The 17,916-nt window shown below is 41.1% G+C and overlaps 1 protein-coding gene across 3 annotated transcripts in view; it reads right to left on the bottom strand.

Annotated features, from left to right (window-relative positions):
• The window catches only part of ARID5B (AT-rich interaction domain 5B), a 117,533-nt gene that overhangs the window by 18,391 nt on the left and 81,226 nt on the right, over positions 1-17,916 (bottom strand). For 2 of the 3 annotated variants that reach the window (XM_042033363.1, XM_042033365.1), the window contains 3 exons: positions 13,634-13,838; positions 11,242-11,294; positions 3,888-3,985 (listed from right to left, as the gene is read on the bottom strand). In XM_042033363.1, the coding sequence (XP_041889297.1) occupies positions 3,888-3,985; positions 11,242-11,294; positions 13,634-13,838 (356 nt within the window). The remainder of the gene's footprint in view (positions 1-3,887; positions 3,986-11,241; positions 11,295-13,633; positions 13,839-17,916) is intronic. The other variant, XM_042033364.1, reaches the window with a different exon arrangement.

Below are 17,916 nucleotides of genomic sequence, written 5' to 3'. Positions count from 1 at the left end.
TCAGCACTGCAGAAATACAGCCTACTGCTCATGCCAGAAAGTTAAAGCTGCCTATCATGTGTTTTGTGTAAAAGCGAAAAGAAACCTCAAACCCTGCATGTGAAAACCACATCTGCATTATGAGGAGAAGACGGCATGGAGTAGAGTGTTTCACAGAAAAGTAGCCGTTTCTGAGGGTTTCTTGATAAGAGAGAGATGTAGGGTACTGACAAGGGCTGTAAGAGTTTCACAGGAGCAGTGCAGGCTGAATCAGCTCATACCAAACCACACACGCCTCTAGCTGGCTGTGATTGTGAAAGGTAAGTGCATGAGAGGAGCACAAATGAAGAAAGTAACGACCAAAACAACACCACCTCATAAGCTCTGTACAGTCCAAGTCGTGCACAGAGCAACAGCCCCATGATGGGAAAACATTAATGCTTTTTATATTGGTAATCATCTGTAACATGAGCAATTAAGTACAGTACTAATGGACTATAGCCAAGAGCCTGGTACTAATATTAAAAACTGACAGAGATGAATAGGTTTGGAAGGAAAACTAGGCTGACAAAGACATTTTTATGAAGTGCTTGGGCCTATTTGGAATAACCCAATCAGAGGCAGGTCCAGACCAGCCATGCCTACAGTGACAATAACGCATTCATTGGCATTATGTGATGCCTGCTATGCTTTAAGTAAAAACACCCATTGCTTCTACTCAGAAACCTGCACTTTCATTATTATACTCATTAATAAAACAAAAGTTGTCTAACTAATATACAAATAACACTTAATGAAACACTGGCAGCCCTGCCTTATTTTAAAATGAAAACAGTTACTGGAAACACGAACTGTATTACATGATAAATGAATCAGTTAAAATTGCACACAAAACCTTTCTTTCCCTTTTACCAGGGAAACAAAGCAAACACTGCCCCAACTGAAGCACTCTACCTACCTATAGCACACCAGCAGCTACCACCACAAGCCCTGCTCCAAACAGCAGGGTGCAGAGCAATACATTCCCCAAAGCCTTTAAATCTGGCTTTGTTTCAGCTTTTGCCATCCTCGGTACCGTGAATCGGCAGCCACATGGTGGCTTTGCAGAGATTATAAACACCTTTAGAGAAAGCAGTATTTCTTCATTGGATTTGCTAGACAGACAATTTTGCCCTCTCCAATGCTTGTATTTTGCACCTGGGTTTTTTTTTTGTTTGTTTGCTTGTTGTTAATGGAGTTTTTTTCTCTCTCTTTTTGCCCTTTGAAATTGTGTGTAAAACTCCACCTTGCAAAGGGGAACTTGGAGAGTGCAGGAAGCTGGGATGCAGTGCCTGAACTGGGACATATGTGCCATTCCACTCCTAAGGATGTCACTGAAAGGTGGCTGCCACCTGAACAGCCTTGATATGCTAAAGCTGATGCAAACGACCAGTAGCTTCTCTTGGGAGAGAGCTGGTTAACACAACATGGATGCCCTTGAGATCCAGCTGTAGAGATGAATGGCAAGGCTAAGTCAAACAGCAGCAGGGCCAGTGAAGTCACTGCCTGTTCTGCCTCCAGTAAGCAAGGAAAGGCCAGTGGGATTCAGAAAGGAAAAATCATGAGATTTACTCAGCATTTGCTTTCCAGTTTAATTCAATTTCCAGTTTAGCTGTACAGCTCACCTTCAAGTTTGAAAATGTATGTGTGTCCTGAATCATGAGCATGTGTATTCCTGCACTGCTGTTCTAGTTTTAGATTAAATGTCATCTGAGCACTTTGGCTATAAATGAGCATTACATTTACAGGTGCTGTAGTTAGAATTACCAGATGAAACAAACCATGACAATTTCATTTACTTTTTTCCAAGTCTGAGGCTTAATACAGCTTTCCTTTGGTGGAAAAAAAGCTTCTAACACTAGAAAAGTAGAGACTGGATGAGTCACAGAGGTTTTTTGTATACGTGTTTTGGTTTTTCAGACCAGATTTAGTAAAGCACATTTTAGGTAAGCTCAGGGCTAACCTAAAAATTCTGCAAGACTTTTTCTCCAAATGCCATATTTTGATAGCCTGCCATGGATGTGGAAAATAGGTGCTGCCTCGTATCAGACCTAACCCAGAACTACAAGATAGACTGGCATCCATGAACTCAGATTTGAATTCTTCAGTGTATTAAGACCAATCTAACCATAAACTAGAACTCTTTCCTCAGACCAGGTCAAGGCGAGCAGAACTGCTTTTGGGTAGGCTGGAAAGGCTTTTCAATCTAGAAGGCATCACAAGTCCGCTCAGGTTTTCCAGTGAGCACAATGGGTTTGGTGGCACCTCACAGCATATCCAAGTAACTGCTGAGTCAGTCACACATGAGTCTCTATGCATGGGAGTACAATGCAAGGGTTTTGCTTATAAAAAAAAATACACCACTAGCATTAAACCTTGTCAGGAAAGCAGAAGAGAGAGACAGGGGTTTACAGAACATTTGTGAATGGCTCATTTACTTTTCCACAACTACAAGAGATGTGCTCTCTCAGTGACTCTAGGGTTTCAGCACAGAGCTCAGCAATGCTCCCTCTGGAGCCCTAACCCACAAGGACCTAATGCTTATGTGTGCCTGGGTCTCCTCTGTCAAATAACATCCCCCAAAGAACATCTGGTGAGGGAAGAGCCAGACTCCCAGTTGGAAACCCATCAGCTGGCGTGGGTGCAAGAGGAAGCTCTGAGACTCTCAGAGCTATAATGATGGGGGGAAGAACTGAATACCCACAATCTGATGAGTCAATAAAAGAATCTATAACATTTGACTGCAACACAAAGGCAGGGAAAAGCCCCATCTGACATGCACAACAACTCGCTCACTTTGCTCTGCTGCTTGGCTCAATCTCCAGAAAGCTTCTACTATTTATAATGGCATTCATTACATGCAACTCCTCTGTGCACCCAAGTCCTTCTGCTGGAGATGTTTCCCGTAAAGAGCACGATCAAAACCCCCACCCTCCAGGAGGATGGCAGTATCTCCCTTGGAGAGGCCGACACTAAGATAAGGAGAGAAACTGCCCACTGAACACAGCTCTGCCGTGCCACCTTTTGCACAGGCAAGTACAATCCCTTCCTGAGCCCAGCAAAGTAACTTGTTTATGCCCAGGAACAAGAGACTGAATTTTCCTTATCTGAGCTAAAAATTGCTGAGCTTTTATTCACATTTGCTTGTCTAAGAAAAAAAAACAGAAGGAAAAGAAATAAAAAAAGATAAAAGAAGAAAGAAAAGGAAAGAAAAAGCCCCAAGAGTTGTTTCTAAAAACCAAACCAAAACAACATTCCAGCTCCAGTATTTTATTCAATGTGTGCTGGCTTCACAAGCCCTGGAAGTTATTATCTACATGGGAAGAATAAGAAATCAACAGTTCTGACCAGCAACAATGGCTGCAGAGAAACAGTGTTTGGCAGCAGCTTGCAGGCAGGGAGGAGGGAAGGAATGCAATGAACAAGAGGAATGCACCGCTCTGCATGACCTACAACATTAACAGCACCCTGCATTGTGGGCCACCCCATTATTTTGATCAAAACCACAATTTGCTTAATTGGTATTCCTAAAAAATGACAGAAGACAAGTGTTTGCATCAATTAGCTGCCGTTTCTTATTTTTCCTTGAGTATGTTTTCCTCAATTTTTGAGCTTCTTTAACTGGAAAGCTGTTGCAAAAATTAAGATATATACCAAAGAAAAATCAGATGCTTGTTTTATTTATTTAGTCACTGGAGACAGACACTCTGGTTTAAATTACAACGGATTATCTGACTAAACTGTTGGGGGAATATTTACTAAATCTTTAAGAAGACTCTCTCTCTTTTCCTCTAATTCTTTATAGCTTTGAAGGCTTTCCAAATTAATTTTTTCATTATTAAACAAGCATTTCAGATTTGTTATCTTACCTTTCATAATGTCTGCGAGTACATGTAGCAGCACTTGTGCTTCCAGGGTTACCACCTAATTCATCATAAATATGTTTCCATTGTCGACGGGCTGTTATCTGTAAAAATGGCAATGGAAAATTTAACCTTGCATCTTTACAGATTCTACAGCGTTTGAGTTCACAACAACAAATGCATGTATGACACTTTCAGAACAGCATGTACTACAAGCACTATAAAAGCCCCTACAGAATATATAGAGTACACAGAGCTTTGGGTGTCTTGTCTTTCCTTTTTTTTTTTTTTGGTAAGTTAACACTATGTCTATTTTCTTTCTCTCTAAAATGGAGTGATCTAACTGATTCATTATCAAGTCACAAGCAATACAGACTCACAAAAGAGAATCTCAATCAATATAGGGTCATTAACCATCAGAAGTTACGCAGACAAATCCCACGGTGAATTATGAAAATGAAGCTCAAACCATACTCAGCACAAATAATGATTACATAGTTATTTTAACTGAATTAGAGAAAACATATCTGCTGCAAAACCCAATTCCACCACAGAATTCTGTAAATCCACAAAACCATAGTCCCTAACTCTGTATGTTACAAGCTGTTTACTTTTATCCATTTATGTCTGTGAAATATATAGATCAAATACTAATGAAATCTTAACATACTCCAATGTTAATATTTGAGCTATGTACTTTATTGGACCATGCTGATGAAAATAAACATCTCGTAACATATTGAGTTGCATACCACGGTTCTGGTTTTTTTGTACAGAAATTAGGATTATACAGAATAACAGATGGAAGACCTGGCAAAAGGATTGTTTCTGAATACCACTTCATTATTTTATATATTCTGCTATATTTAAAACAGGAAGAAAAACAGGAATAGGACAAGCACAACAGATCACCCTTGCTTGCCTGCAGCTCATAAAAAAAGGCTGGTAGAAAACTGTGGGGGCAATTTGGGGAGAATTTTGTCATTTTCTGTGGAATGCCATGGATTTTAATATATTCAGCCCTGGAGGCTTCTTCGGAGTTACCCACAGAACAGTCAATGGCGTTTACTGAGGAGCTAAAGGCAGAAATCAGAAGAAAACAAATATTACAACTTGCAATCTGAGGCCTGTAATTTTAATCTAAACAAGGGGAGATAGCTACCATCATTAAATGCTACAGGGTAAGAGGTGTTTCTGTTTCACTCAATATAAAGGGAAAATCCTTCCTCTGCAGAAATTAGTCTCCAAAGCCAAAAGCATGGCTGGAGTTTTATCATTTGATCATGTTACAATTTCTTCAAATTTATTGTTTGCAGAGTTCTCCAGAAAACAGCAGCAGTTTTAACTCACTATTAGCACCTGAGCACAGATTGCACCTATAAATACTTCAGAAAAAAAAAAAAAGGTGTTTTATCTTAAACCTTATATAAAGCTACATGAACTGACTTCATTCACTGATTTTATTTTCTGTCTTTTATAATAAACCAAAAGACTACCAGCACAAGGATTCAAGCAATTCAAGGATAAATTCTGCACAAACAAATTATTTAAATACAAATCAATCTGATGGGAAGGTTCATCTTAAGTCTATTTTGTTTCAGTTCTTATGCTGCCTCTTCCCCAGGCTACCCACAGGTCTAATTGCTACTGAAGTGCTTGAAGAACCAGAGTTCTAATGAACCACAAAGAACATCACATCCTGAGAATATGAATGGATGCTCCTTATGCAACCCAAGAGGTCAAATGTGAGTTGGACCAAGTACCCTGCTGTGGAGGAATGCCTGGATGGGAAGCTACCTCTGGTCTTGCCTCCCACATTCCACTGGTCCTCATGACACGCAGAGGACAGAGGCGTGGCCAGACAGCCCTTGCCTTCTTGTAGCTCCTAAAAAATCATAGATCATGCTGCAATCGAGCCTCTGGCAGGCCCACAGACGAGGGAACGAAGGTACACAAAGCTGCTCTGGGGTCTGTGCTCTGGCTCTCTGACAAGCACAGCCTGGCTGGGCTTGCAAGGCTGTCCAGGACCTGAAGCCTTGGCTAAGAACAGTGATGCTGTGCAGAAACTTTAAATGAAAGCCAAGGATTAGTTAGCAGGAGGGCTACTGTAAGTCCCCCTTATAAACATCCTGATGTGACTAAGAAGCATAGTCTCCATTTTCAAAAAGAAAACTTTAGAGCCTTAGTCTCATTTACCATGAGCTGACTCAAGAGTTCATACTCAAGCTGGAACACTAGTAAACATAACTAACTTTCAGGGGAAAAGTGAATCCCTTTGAAGTCCCTGGATCATTTTTGGTGTCTTTTTCCTCTAAGCTGCTTAGAATAATAGTATTTTCACAAACATTTGCCCAGCTTTATCCAATTCTACATCTGCAGTGGACCAGAGCTCCTTTGCAATTAGCTGAGTTGTGCCCTCCCACATACAGAGCTAAGTTTAAATTTGACATTCCCTGAAACAATTGTTATTCTAACAAAGCCTGGGGTTGAGTTTTACCCTGCTCTGGAAAGTTTATTTTTTATGCTTAATAAACTTCAAAGGACTAAGGGAACTGATTAATTACATCCTTAAACAACCTGAACAAAATGCTTCACTGAGGAAACTGCACTGTTGTCATGCAGGGCAGGACTGCTCAAGCTGGATGTCTATGCTGACCATATCCAAACTGAGGACTGCCTTCCTTTCTAATACAAGGTTCACCTCAATGACCAAACTTCCCAAGGAGTCAGGAAAAGGTAACGCCTGGCAATGCTTTGCTTATGGTTGTGGTCCCTACCAAAAATATCTGCCTCTGCTGCTTTAGTTTTCTGATTTGTTTTTCCTCACTCCTAACACCATACACATCGCTCCCTGTGCCTGCCAAGTTTCTGGAAGTGCAGGATGGTCCACGCTCACCCATTAATCAAGACAATTTCACAGGCAAGTGTCATCTCTGACAGCTTCACATACCAACGCTGGCTTTAGTTTTAAAGTGGCCTTCTGGGTTGCAGAGCCCTTCTGTAATTTGTTCCAACCTACAGCTTCAAAATCCTTAAGCTGGGCCTACTGGAAGCCAGCACCTTTGAAAACCTCTGTGACTTTTTTCCCAACCAACAGAAATCAGAGTTAAGCAAGAGACTGGCCTGTCCAGGGACCTAAGAGAAGATCTGATCTGGCTCCTATAAGCACAGTATTATGCAGTGTCTGGTAGTCAAGAAAAAAACAAAAGCAATGATCCTATCTATAAAAGCAGAAGACTGTTTACACACATGCTTTTAATGGTGTCTTCTGCTTTGAGAAATCTGAAGGTCTTCTGCACTGCAATCCCAGCTCCCATCTCCCTTCCTTGTGAAAGGCTTCTTGCTTATTTCCTGCTGCAAACATAATGGGGGATTTTCTGGTCATGGTACATGATGTTCACAGCTCTCTTCAGAGCTCTGGGTATTAGCTCTGTATGAAACAAACCCAGTTAGCTCTGCATTCCACTGATATACCAGTTTCTTCGGGCCTGCCCAGACACAAGACTGTTGTATGTGTCAATCACTAATTTTTATAAACTAAAGCACTTTATTGTTGCTTCCAGGAGGCAGCAGCTGAATGGCATCCCACTGACCTCTGGCAAAATCTAAGCTGCTACACACTGAAGGTTAAGCCCCACCTAACTTTCTTTTTACCCTTTATCTTTCTAAGACATCTCCAGGTAGAGTCCATTCAGCAGCACAGCCTTCTACAAACATGCCAAGGCACTCCTTTTATGTTGGCTCAAAAGGAAAAAATGCTGCTTCATAACTTGCCAAGGAGAACTCCTTAGGTAAGTCCCAGAAGTTTCCCATCTATGGACATCTGCACCTTTTACTCACTTGACTTAGGGTGACTGAGAGAATTCCAGGCAATGGCTGTTAAATGCCACTGCAGCTGAGCCCCCTACAACATGGCATTGTTTCATATTTCAATCCAGTGATTTGGGGACATTTTATATCATTCATACTGTGACGGTCTGCTATAGAGAGTGCTTTCCAATGCACTCTCCTATTATTAGTAACAAAGATGCTCATCTCACATATCTTTGTTTAAGAGAAATATGATTCCAGCAACTACAAAGAGACAGCTTCATCTGTTAAGGCTTTAAACCAGTTTGTATGGGTCTCTATTTTTATTAAGCCTGTATTATGTTCAACGAGAAGCACAAGGGAGCATGGTATTACACAGTTATAGGTGACAACTAACTAAGAATTAGTAATTAAATGGAGGAGAAATGACTCTCATAAGTACTTTAAATGGAGAGCCCTTAAATATGACACACAATCACAACCTGACAGTATTAGATATCCCGTATGTATATACCATATGCAAAGGTAATGCTCTCTGGCAAGCCTCACTGGATCCATTCCAGCCCCTGATAGGAGGAAGTCAGACGGCTAAGAAAGTTGTTCTCTGCATCTCAAATCCAACCCCTGGCTGTTCTCAGTCACTTTTAGATCCTTAACTGACAGGACTGGACTCAAAAATCTCGCACTCTTCTGTGAATCTGTGCAGAAGCTGAAAAACACTGCATATGACCCATGCTTGTTTCTCAAAATGTTTTTTAGACTCCATTGAAACATCTACATATGAACAAAGTGGGCAAAGTGGATAAAATTAAAAACGGGCAGACTATAATTGTTCTGCCAAATAAAAGGATGCAAAGTTTGCAACTGCTTTAACTGGGAAAGTTTCTATGCTTGTAAAAAAATTGTCATCTGACAACTTCAAGCTTCCATATGTCATTTTAACCAATCTTTTATCTGTTTCCTGTTCATAAAATGGCTGTCACATGTTGAAGTCAAATATCAACTTTCAAATATCATTTTCTTTACAATACTTCCAAGAGAAAAGACCTATTTCTATCTCAATGCACAAACCACAAACTTGTGAAATTTTAAAACCAGTTAAAGATGATGAAGCCCTTGTAATGGACAAGTGGTTTGCTCAAGTCAGATGGAAGGAGCCATAGAGATAAATGCATATTAAACAGGGCAGGTTTGAGAAAGCCTGTGCACTCCACCACATCTCATCAAAAGATGGCGGCTCTGTGTACAAGAGTAGGTGGATTCTGCTCAACACTGAATTACAGCATTCACTTGAAATTTCTGCATCTAAGTAGACCTGCCTAAGATCCTAGAACTGATAACCGAGGCCCATGTCACCCCCACCATCCACTGGCTTGTGAAAAACGAAACAAATAAAACACAAAAGCTTCTCACAGTGCTTGCCATTATAAAATATATACAAACAAATGCAGTTGGCAAACTCAATTAATATCAACTGGCCATAAAATGATAAAACCCGGGGTGAGCACAGGTCAAAGTATTGCAACAGCTATCGATATAGTACTCAGGGAATTTAAAGCAAAGGCAGATCCAGACTGAGGATGAGACTGTTAACAGAAGAGAATGAGGTTAGGAAACCTCATGCTCCATATACAACTTAAATTGCATCACAACAGTCCTCCCAACTTCAGCTTGCCTGCAAAGAGTACAGACGCTACTCACATCACAGAAACAGGATCAGGCCCATCATTTCAGATACAGTCACTCTCCAACCAAAGCTGGGCTCGCGGGTATGTCAGAGGGTGTGAGCTGTGCTTGCCTTGCCATTTACTGAACAGCAAGCAATTGCTTAGCTTACTCTCTAAGAAGAATAAGCACTGCCAGTACGTTTTCATTCAAGGTGACAAATGCCCCTGCACAACAGAGAACATCTGTCATCGAGAAAAGGACAGGAGCTTTCAGACAAGTGTGGACTGAAGCTACTCTGGCTGACATTCTCATGTATGTGATCCTTCCCCTCTGATCCTGTCATGTTTCTCGAACCTGGCTCTCTGGCCTTGTGGCCACAAATTCACAATCCTGTTCTTGCTCTGCCTCAGGTACAGAGGCTCACCTGCTCCAGCACGTCTAAATCCATCCCTCTGCCTCTCGCACTAAAACTCAGGTCTCTCCAGCAAGCCACCACTTTGACATCTCTGCTTCTGTACTCGGTCCCCTCAAGCAAACCCGAAACATTGCTGTGAAAACTGCTCGCCTCCCTGAGCACTCTGAACATGCCACTCTCCCTTCAATCTCCCTCCTGGCCTTCCCTAGTGCTCTGGATCAAGTTCAAGATTTTAGCCCTCATTTTCGTTGCACTTTACAACTCAAGCAATTACTGTTGGCTCATAATTGCTGTAACGATCTATCTATGGTAGCTATTCATTCATACATACCCATGAGCATGCCTACACACACCCCTGTACATAACCATGGTATGTGCTGATTAATGAAAGATAGAGCAACAATAAAAGCCAAATCAAGCGTATATATATATTTTTTTTAAGAATGTTAGATTTCACGTTTCACAAAATCCCAGGCACACCCTTGCTAACCAGCCCAGGCTGCTGATGTACAGAACAATGTGTTTTATTGTATGGAAGGAAAACAGTGAGTTTTGCACTTTGGTTCAAATGACTTTCAGTTTCTTGATAGTGCATTTCTTCTTGTCATTTCTCTACAGCACAGATATGTCCCAGATTACTTCATAAACAAAGCAAAAATAATTTCTTTCATCCAACTGCGGCAGGAACTGAACAACTTAATCTGATCATTGTGTGCAAAGAAAATATTTCCAGTGACGACATCTTCCTATGCCAATTGTTTTTTTATTACAGATGTCATCTCAATGTGCCACATTAATGCAGCTCTTTCTTCTCATTTCAAGATTTTAATCTAAGTTTGTTGCTCTAATATTTTATTGCTTCAAAATACATGCTGTAAAATCTGTGGCCATCAAATTTTCCTGTGAGCTAAAAATAAACTGCTCTTGTCAGATATGGTTAGCTGATAAAAAGTGTCAGAGACTTTTCTGAATTACTTTGATAACTTCCTGTTTATGTGGTACTGACCCTTGTCTAATAAAGATCTTTTACACTTGGAATAAGAGAAGATTCTGCAGCATACTATTCCTTAATGGACAATGCTGATTACTTTTGAAAGCCTTTAATACATTTCCCATATTAGACATGAACAGATGTCAGGGATGTTGCCAAGGGAAATTTCTTTTATGCAATCTTGGCTTGTTGTACAATAATAGCCCTTTCTCAACATGGGAAAAAATTACAGACCCAACTAATTTCCTTGACAGGGAAGAGTTACATATGTTTTCCACTTGTAGTTTTTACGACAAGTTTACAATTTTGCCAAATCTGGAACTAATTGGGACCGTTTCCAAAAATGGTCCAATAAACCCACAAGGAGTACAGCTAGCCTAAAATGCAGCAAATGATTGTTTGCTTTTACATTTTTTTTTCTAGCAGGGAAACGTTAGATTGCACAATTATTTCATTTAAGTTACTTAAACACTTACTGTTTCATATCCTCCCAGTTTTTGAGCAGCTTGAAACATAGTCCAAAGGTTAACTGTTAGAGGGACAATAAGTATTTAGATAAGCATTGCATTAGCCAACATATTTCAAAGAAATGTAAATTAAACAGTTTAAAAAAAAAGAAAAATAGAGAAAAAAAAGCTCACAGCCCCTGAAAAAAACTCCTGTGAAACATTTTCCAAAGAGGTATTTACATAATCTGAAGAGTAAATATTAGCCCATACTATATATATTTTGAATTACATATAAGAGAACACACAGATTCCTTAACAGGACTGGAAAAATACACTGAGACAAAGGTAATGGGCTCATTTGACTTTGCTGATAAGAGACATGGTATAATGACTGTAGCACGTTTCCATAACTTTGATAATAAAAATTACTCATTGGGAAGAATGTTACTTTTAATTATTTGTTTAATACTGGTTTCATTAGCAAGCAAGCAAGAGCCACACAGAGCAGGCCTATCGATTAGACAATATTGAATATTTACTGCAGCTCAGATAATGGGCTCCATAATCAATGAACAATAAGCTGCGTTCTAGCGGGCCCTGCGTGAATGAACCCAGATGGAGCACGAATGAGCATTACTGGAATAATTATGCTGTGTCTGGTTGTGCCTTGCCCGTGGCTGTGGGGTCAGAGGCACAGAGGCAACTCAATTCAAAAGATGTGTTGGGAGAGAGTTGTTATTTCCTGCAGAACTTCTCCCCTTTCACATGCTTTTCATCCCGGCCCCCTGTCCCATGAGGCCACTGCTTGCAGGTGTCTGTTTTATTTTATTTTATTTTATTTTATTTTATTTTAATTTTATCTCATTTAATTGTTAGAAGAAAAACTCATGTCAGCCCTATCAAAGATGTATGCACAATTCTACCAACAGTGAATCCCCACAGACACACTACAAATACTTGAGGTCAGCAGTAATGCTGCGGACCACGGAGAACGGGATCTTTCTCCATGGAGGGATGCTCTGCTGTAGCGTACGTACTGCCTCTTCCCACCGGCCGATTTATATTGGCAATGTTTGCACAAGCCTTGCTGGACAAATAGAGAGCCCCATCCTGCAAACATTTCTGCTCTTCTCAGCGTACCTACTCCTGGTATTTAAGTATTTGCCGGATCAGGCCCCTACTTCATAAGGAATGTCAGGCAAGTTTCAATGTATTCCAGCTAAATGTTAGCAGTGGGTCCTACCCCAGTGGGCAACTTTAGAAATAATACTTTAGCTTGTCTTTTAAGCCCACCCTGTCCCCATGCTTGAGGGAGTGCAGAATAAAATGGGGGGGGAGGGGAGAGAAAAAAAAATTTCTTCAACACAAAATGTTCTGAAAGCCTCATTGAACCTTGTACTGCTTCAAAACTATCAAGAGCTTTGCTTAGGCCTTGATTTAATCTGAATCAATGCATAATGCAACGAAGCTGTTCATAGTACATTAATTTTACTCCCATTTCAAGCAGCCAGTTTTCAGACAAACACTGTAATCATTCGGAGTTATATAAGTTTATAATGGCTGCTGGAGGCCTGTTGCAATCAGCGCCAATTGCTATTAGGTATGTAAATTGTTATGTAAAACATACAGGTTTGACATTCTTCATCAAAATAACACATGGTTTTAATCTTGGAGATAAATTAGAGTAAATAATATTTCAATCCATGGCGTTTTCCCTTTAAGGAAATAAAGTATCATTTAATCTATAGATATGGAGGAAAAATACCCCCATTTACAGCTTTTGTTGGAAACCGTGAAAGATCTACATTGTGCTGCCATATTTATGCAAAATTCAGTTTCAACTGTATCTTCTCCACATACAATTAATTTACAGATTGTGGCACTACAAACTGTACATGCCAAAGCAATTCTAAACACTGCATTCTGTATTAAGCAGATACAGTCTGGTTTTATTCTCCAAAGTCAGTAATTTATTAACTATAAACACATTCTGGGGCTTAAAAATATGATCCCTTTTGTGTTTTTCTTGACCACCTTTAAATGTCTTCCTTTAATATTTGTCCTTTCATAAAGAACATCTGGGCACAATAAAGATACGTCATATTATTAACTCAGAAGAAAGGCATTACAGACGCTGCAGATTTACAAAACAGAAAACTAGAGAGTTTTCAACATGCCTATTTCTAGTCATAATCAGCGGATTTAAACCTATAAATATCCGGCAGCAACTACCCCAGAAGGAAGAGATGCAAATCTAGGCATAAGACAGTGAAATGCCTGGACGGGAAAATGTGTGGAGATAAACATGGTCCCTCCCCATCCATAAGGCTTTAAAATAGGCTTTGTGTGCAATTGCTTTCTCCAGAGAAGCCAAACCATTCTAAAATGTCAACGAGAAAGTGAGAAAAAGGATACTTACTCTGCTTAAAACCTAAATAGGGTATTCGTTCAATTGGTGTTTTCCTTTCTTTCATATACTTATAAAGAGCCACAAGGAAAGCCTGCTCATCAGCTCTGCATTCTTCACCTACGGCAATCTTTGATTTATCCTCACTTGAGCCTTTCTTACAGTTGCTGTTGTTACTCTTGGGTTTGGGCAAAGCTGACTTAGCCTCACATTTTACCTGGGAAAAGAAAAGATGTCATATCAGATCTGGGTAACCTTTAATTTTCACTTAAGGAATAAATACCCTCTCCTAGCAGAATGGATTGTTGAAAAAAATGAAGGCCAAACCATGCGACTGTGTTTGAGGGGAAACAAAGGAAGCTATTTATAGAGCTAAATGTCTTGTTCTGAATCTTAGTCACAACATTTTTAAATAGCCACATCTTTAAATCATTATAACTCATTGGTAATGCTCTCCAGATCTGCATTTTTATGACTATACATTGCTATGTCACAGACAGCTTCCATCTCTCACATACACTTGCCATTAGCAAGTCTAATAATAACCCTCGTTCCAGGATTGACACTGAGCATTGTCAGCTCCCGTAGACAACCCTTGGAGCTGAGGGTGCTCAGCCCCTTCCAGGAATGCTCAGCAGCCAGCTCTGAAATGACACATTTTTCTCTCCTTTGGCCCACCAAAATAGATGCAAACCTTGGCAAGCTTTACCCCAGGCAGAGCCCTCAGCAAAGGAGTGGAGGTTCTGCTGTAGCATGCATTCAAGTCAAGTGGATTTGAGCATCTGCTTAAACTTGAGCACAGTCTTAAGCATTTAGCAGGAGGGAGAGGCTGGTAGCTGGAGCCCTTCCTGGCAGACACTGGCATCACCAGTCCCAGAGCTCCAGGTCTCCCATTGGACTGCCCAGCAGATTTGTGCCAGTCAGGAAATCAGTAAGTTGGAATCACTTTACCTCTCCTCAGTATTCATACATGGGGAAAAACAGCCAGTGAGACTGGCTTAATCCTGCAGCCCCTCTTGATGATAATCCTCTCACCGAATCAAGCAAATTACAAATCAAGCATTCACTTAAGGTATGTACACAAAAAAAAAAGAGCAGAAACCTGATGTTTAAAAGCTCTCCATGACCAAGACATTGGGACCATGGGATCCAATACATTTCCAATGAAATACTGGGAGTTCTCTAATGTAAGGTAGTGGAGATGGTTACATGTATTTTGGATTTGCACTGTCCCTTCAATGCTTCTGAGTGCCATCAGGAGGAGCCTTCTGGCAGTTCCATACCCCATCCAAGACATGTCCTTTGTGCTCCCAGAGGGAGCAGGGAGACTCTAAGAGCCAGTATTTGGTATTTTAGGAGGACACCACAGGAGAGCAGGGTATCCCTGCTGCGCAGAAAGGCGGGAGCTCTTGGTCAAGCAACCCATGGACCCTCCTTCAGAACCGTCACTCCTAAACCAGGTGCTTTCTGGATACTTGTTGACAGGTTGGAAGCGACTGCTATGAAGAGCATCACATAAGTGCTTATAAACAAACAACAAACATATCACTGAAAAGATCACAACCACAATATGCTTATTTTATCTTAATAGAGATACTCTGGCATTTCAGGCTCAGGGAAAGCAAAATCTTTATACTCCTCCAGGTATTAACCTTGCAGAAAGTACTGACTTCAGGTGATCTGCTACACAGTTTTCCACAGATGCAGGACAAAGCAATGGCAGCTTCTAACCAGAGTGGACAAGTGGTCACAATTTTCCATGGCAACTGATGCTACTGAAAAACCTCCATATTGGCCACTGCAGGGTACAGGCTCACTCCTCCCAGGCAATGCAGCAGGGAGTGGGAAATGGACTTCCTGCCGGATTTTTCTTGATCACTTGCTGCTGAAGTATGTCCAGTGTACTGCTTGATATTCTCCAGTTGCACAGCTCGAAGAGATATTGTCTTCCTATAGCACAAGACACCATCCTTTGCCTTTTAGTAATAGATCTGCTTGTTGATTAAACTTTTGTAAATATCATGGGTTTCATCCAAAAGTCAGAGGAGCTAACAGGATTTTTTTCCTATTAAATGAACTTTGGACTTCCTCATCCACTTTTCAGGTCAGAGCTGTAATTCCTTGACTTTTTTTACTTTGGCATGTCACAAAAATTACTTAACAGCTTCCGCTTATAAAGTTTAGATTACATTGTCATAGGTTTCAATGCTTCACCAAAGACTGGGTTAACACTCACAAAAGGAATGCATGACTTCAATAATTTTAGGATTTTTAGCTGGAGCTGCAAATTTGGAACAAATTCACTAGAACTGGGAACAATTTTTCAGTTTTTCACCCACTTGCTTGGATTCTCGTTTTCAAGCTGGACAATTCAGAACGTTTGCAAGACAACCTGGGCATGAACTCTAAGTGAAATCAAAGCTCACTGCTGTGCAAGCAAACTAATGAAAATGGATACTACCCTCATGGAGACAAAGTCATATTTAGAAAGCCACCGGGAGTAGGAAAAACCCATGGTACACACAGCCTTCCTCTCTTCCTCTCTTCTACCTTCTTCTACAGAGAAGCAAGGTCAAAGTCCCTGTGGGACTCAGAGGTGCTAAAATACAATGTGTGGACTCCAGGCAGTGTCAAGTTCAACAACGCTTTGGTGAAGGCTACAATGCTTCATCTGCTCAGCATTTAAGGCCCAAGCCTCACTTCTGGAACCTCCCCACCATCAGACGGGCAATATGGATGAATGCCATGACTAATGATTAATGAGAACCAAAAAGGCCAAATGCCGTTCTGGGTAACACCAGTGTAAATCCAGCATAAACATACCAAAATCAGTGAGAACTATGCCAGATTTGCACCAAGCACCACAAACTGCCCTCCTCTTTCAAAACACAAACTCAGTGCCACTGCTGGGTTAAGCTGGATAAGATGGGGGTGCACTGAGATGGGCTCTGGAACATCTGACCACCTCCTGCTGTGTGCTCCATCAGAGGTGGATGATCCATGACCAAATGGCCAGTGAACACTCATGGGTACACAAGTGTGTTTGTCTTCTCCTGCCAGAGGTCACACACAACACAGACCACAACAGACCTGCATTTTACAGTTTCCATCAGATAATGGCCGAGGCACTCGGAATAAATCTCCAGGTCTGAGAGCATGCCAGGCCACCTGTGGCCACAGGAAAAGCATATCCTGGCAACTTTTAAACTAATTTCCCAGATCTTGCTGTACAAATGAAGTGAGAGATTTACTTTAGCATTTGCACTAGGAGATGTAATGAACAGATTCATTTGGGGACAATTTCCGTGTTTAACAAGTTAATCCTTTCAGTTCCTCAAAGTGGTCAGATCAGCCAGTTTTAACAAGCGTTAGAACCCACTTTGAATTGGGAACACTCTCTGGGAAGATGAAGCAGGTACAATGAGGATCATCTGCTGGAGCCTGCAAGTTCCAAAAGCCTGTCCAGCACTGATGGCACATCAAGTATGAAAGCCTCCAGAGTCCTGGGAGTGTTTCAAGAGAAGAGCTTGATATATCCCTCTCCAGGAGAGCTGATCCTGCAGGAGTAGATGGCCTTGTATTCCCTTCCCAGCCTGGGAGGAAACTCCCCTTGGATCTTCCTCAGGAGGCACTAAAATGGATGCAGCGACCACCAAAGAAATCAAAAGCAAGAAGCAGTACATAAAAAGCCCACTTTCTCTGGCAGCACCTGCTAGGTCCAGGACCACGTTGTCTGTGCCACTATCACTCTGTTTTTAACAAGCCACCTATACTGGAATTGACCCAGAGCTGCTCCTACCAAACCAGACACTTTTCCTTGTCAGGTAACTGATACCCTCAAAGCGATCTGTTGATGGTTCAAGGCAAACATGCCTAATGAGAGCTACATTTTAAGAATTTAGCTTTCTAGTCACTGGCAGCTGAGAACATGAAATTCAGCAAGTCATGACAACTATGCAGCTTGCATTGGTCTTGATAGGCTCATAGCCACAGCCTTCAGAATGCCCCTTATGCCGTTTCCCAACCCAAAACCATACAGCCACTGCAACTCTGTCAGAGCCATCACCCCGCCACTGAGAAATGAGGGTGCTGCCAGACACTGAGTGACATGATCTGAGAATGCAAGCAGCACAACTTCTGGTCAGAAGGGATTTTATCAGGAACAAGAATATGGACAGGACTGCTAAACGCTTCAGCATCTGACACAAGTGGATTTGTCCTGTTTACATGAGCAGTGTTCAATCCTGCTCTCCATGGACCCACTGTCAGCATTAGTCGGACGTGGAGTACTCACA

This window comes from Corvus kubaryi, unplaced genomic scaffold (genome assembly GCF_017639235.1).
Source record: "Corvus kubaryi isolate FWS band 111438036 unplaced genomic scaffold, C.kubaryi_AGA036_p1.0 37357, whole genome shotgun sequence".
Taxonomy (NCBI): Eukaryota; Metazoa; Chordata; class Aves; order Passeriformes; family Corvidae; genus Corvus; species Corvus kubaryi.
This window is presented reverse-complemented; position numbering and strand designations above follow the sequence as displayed.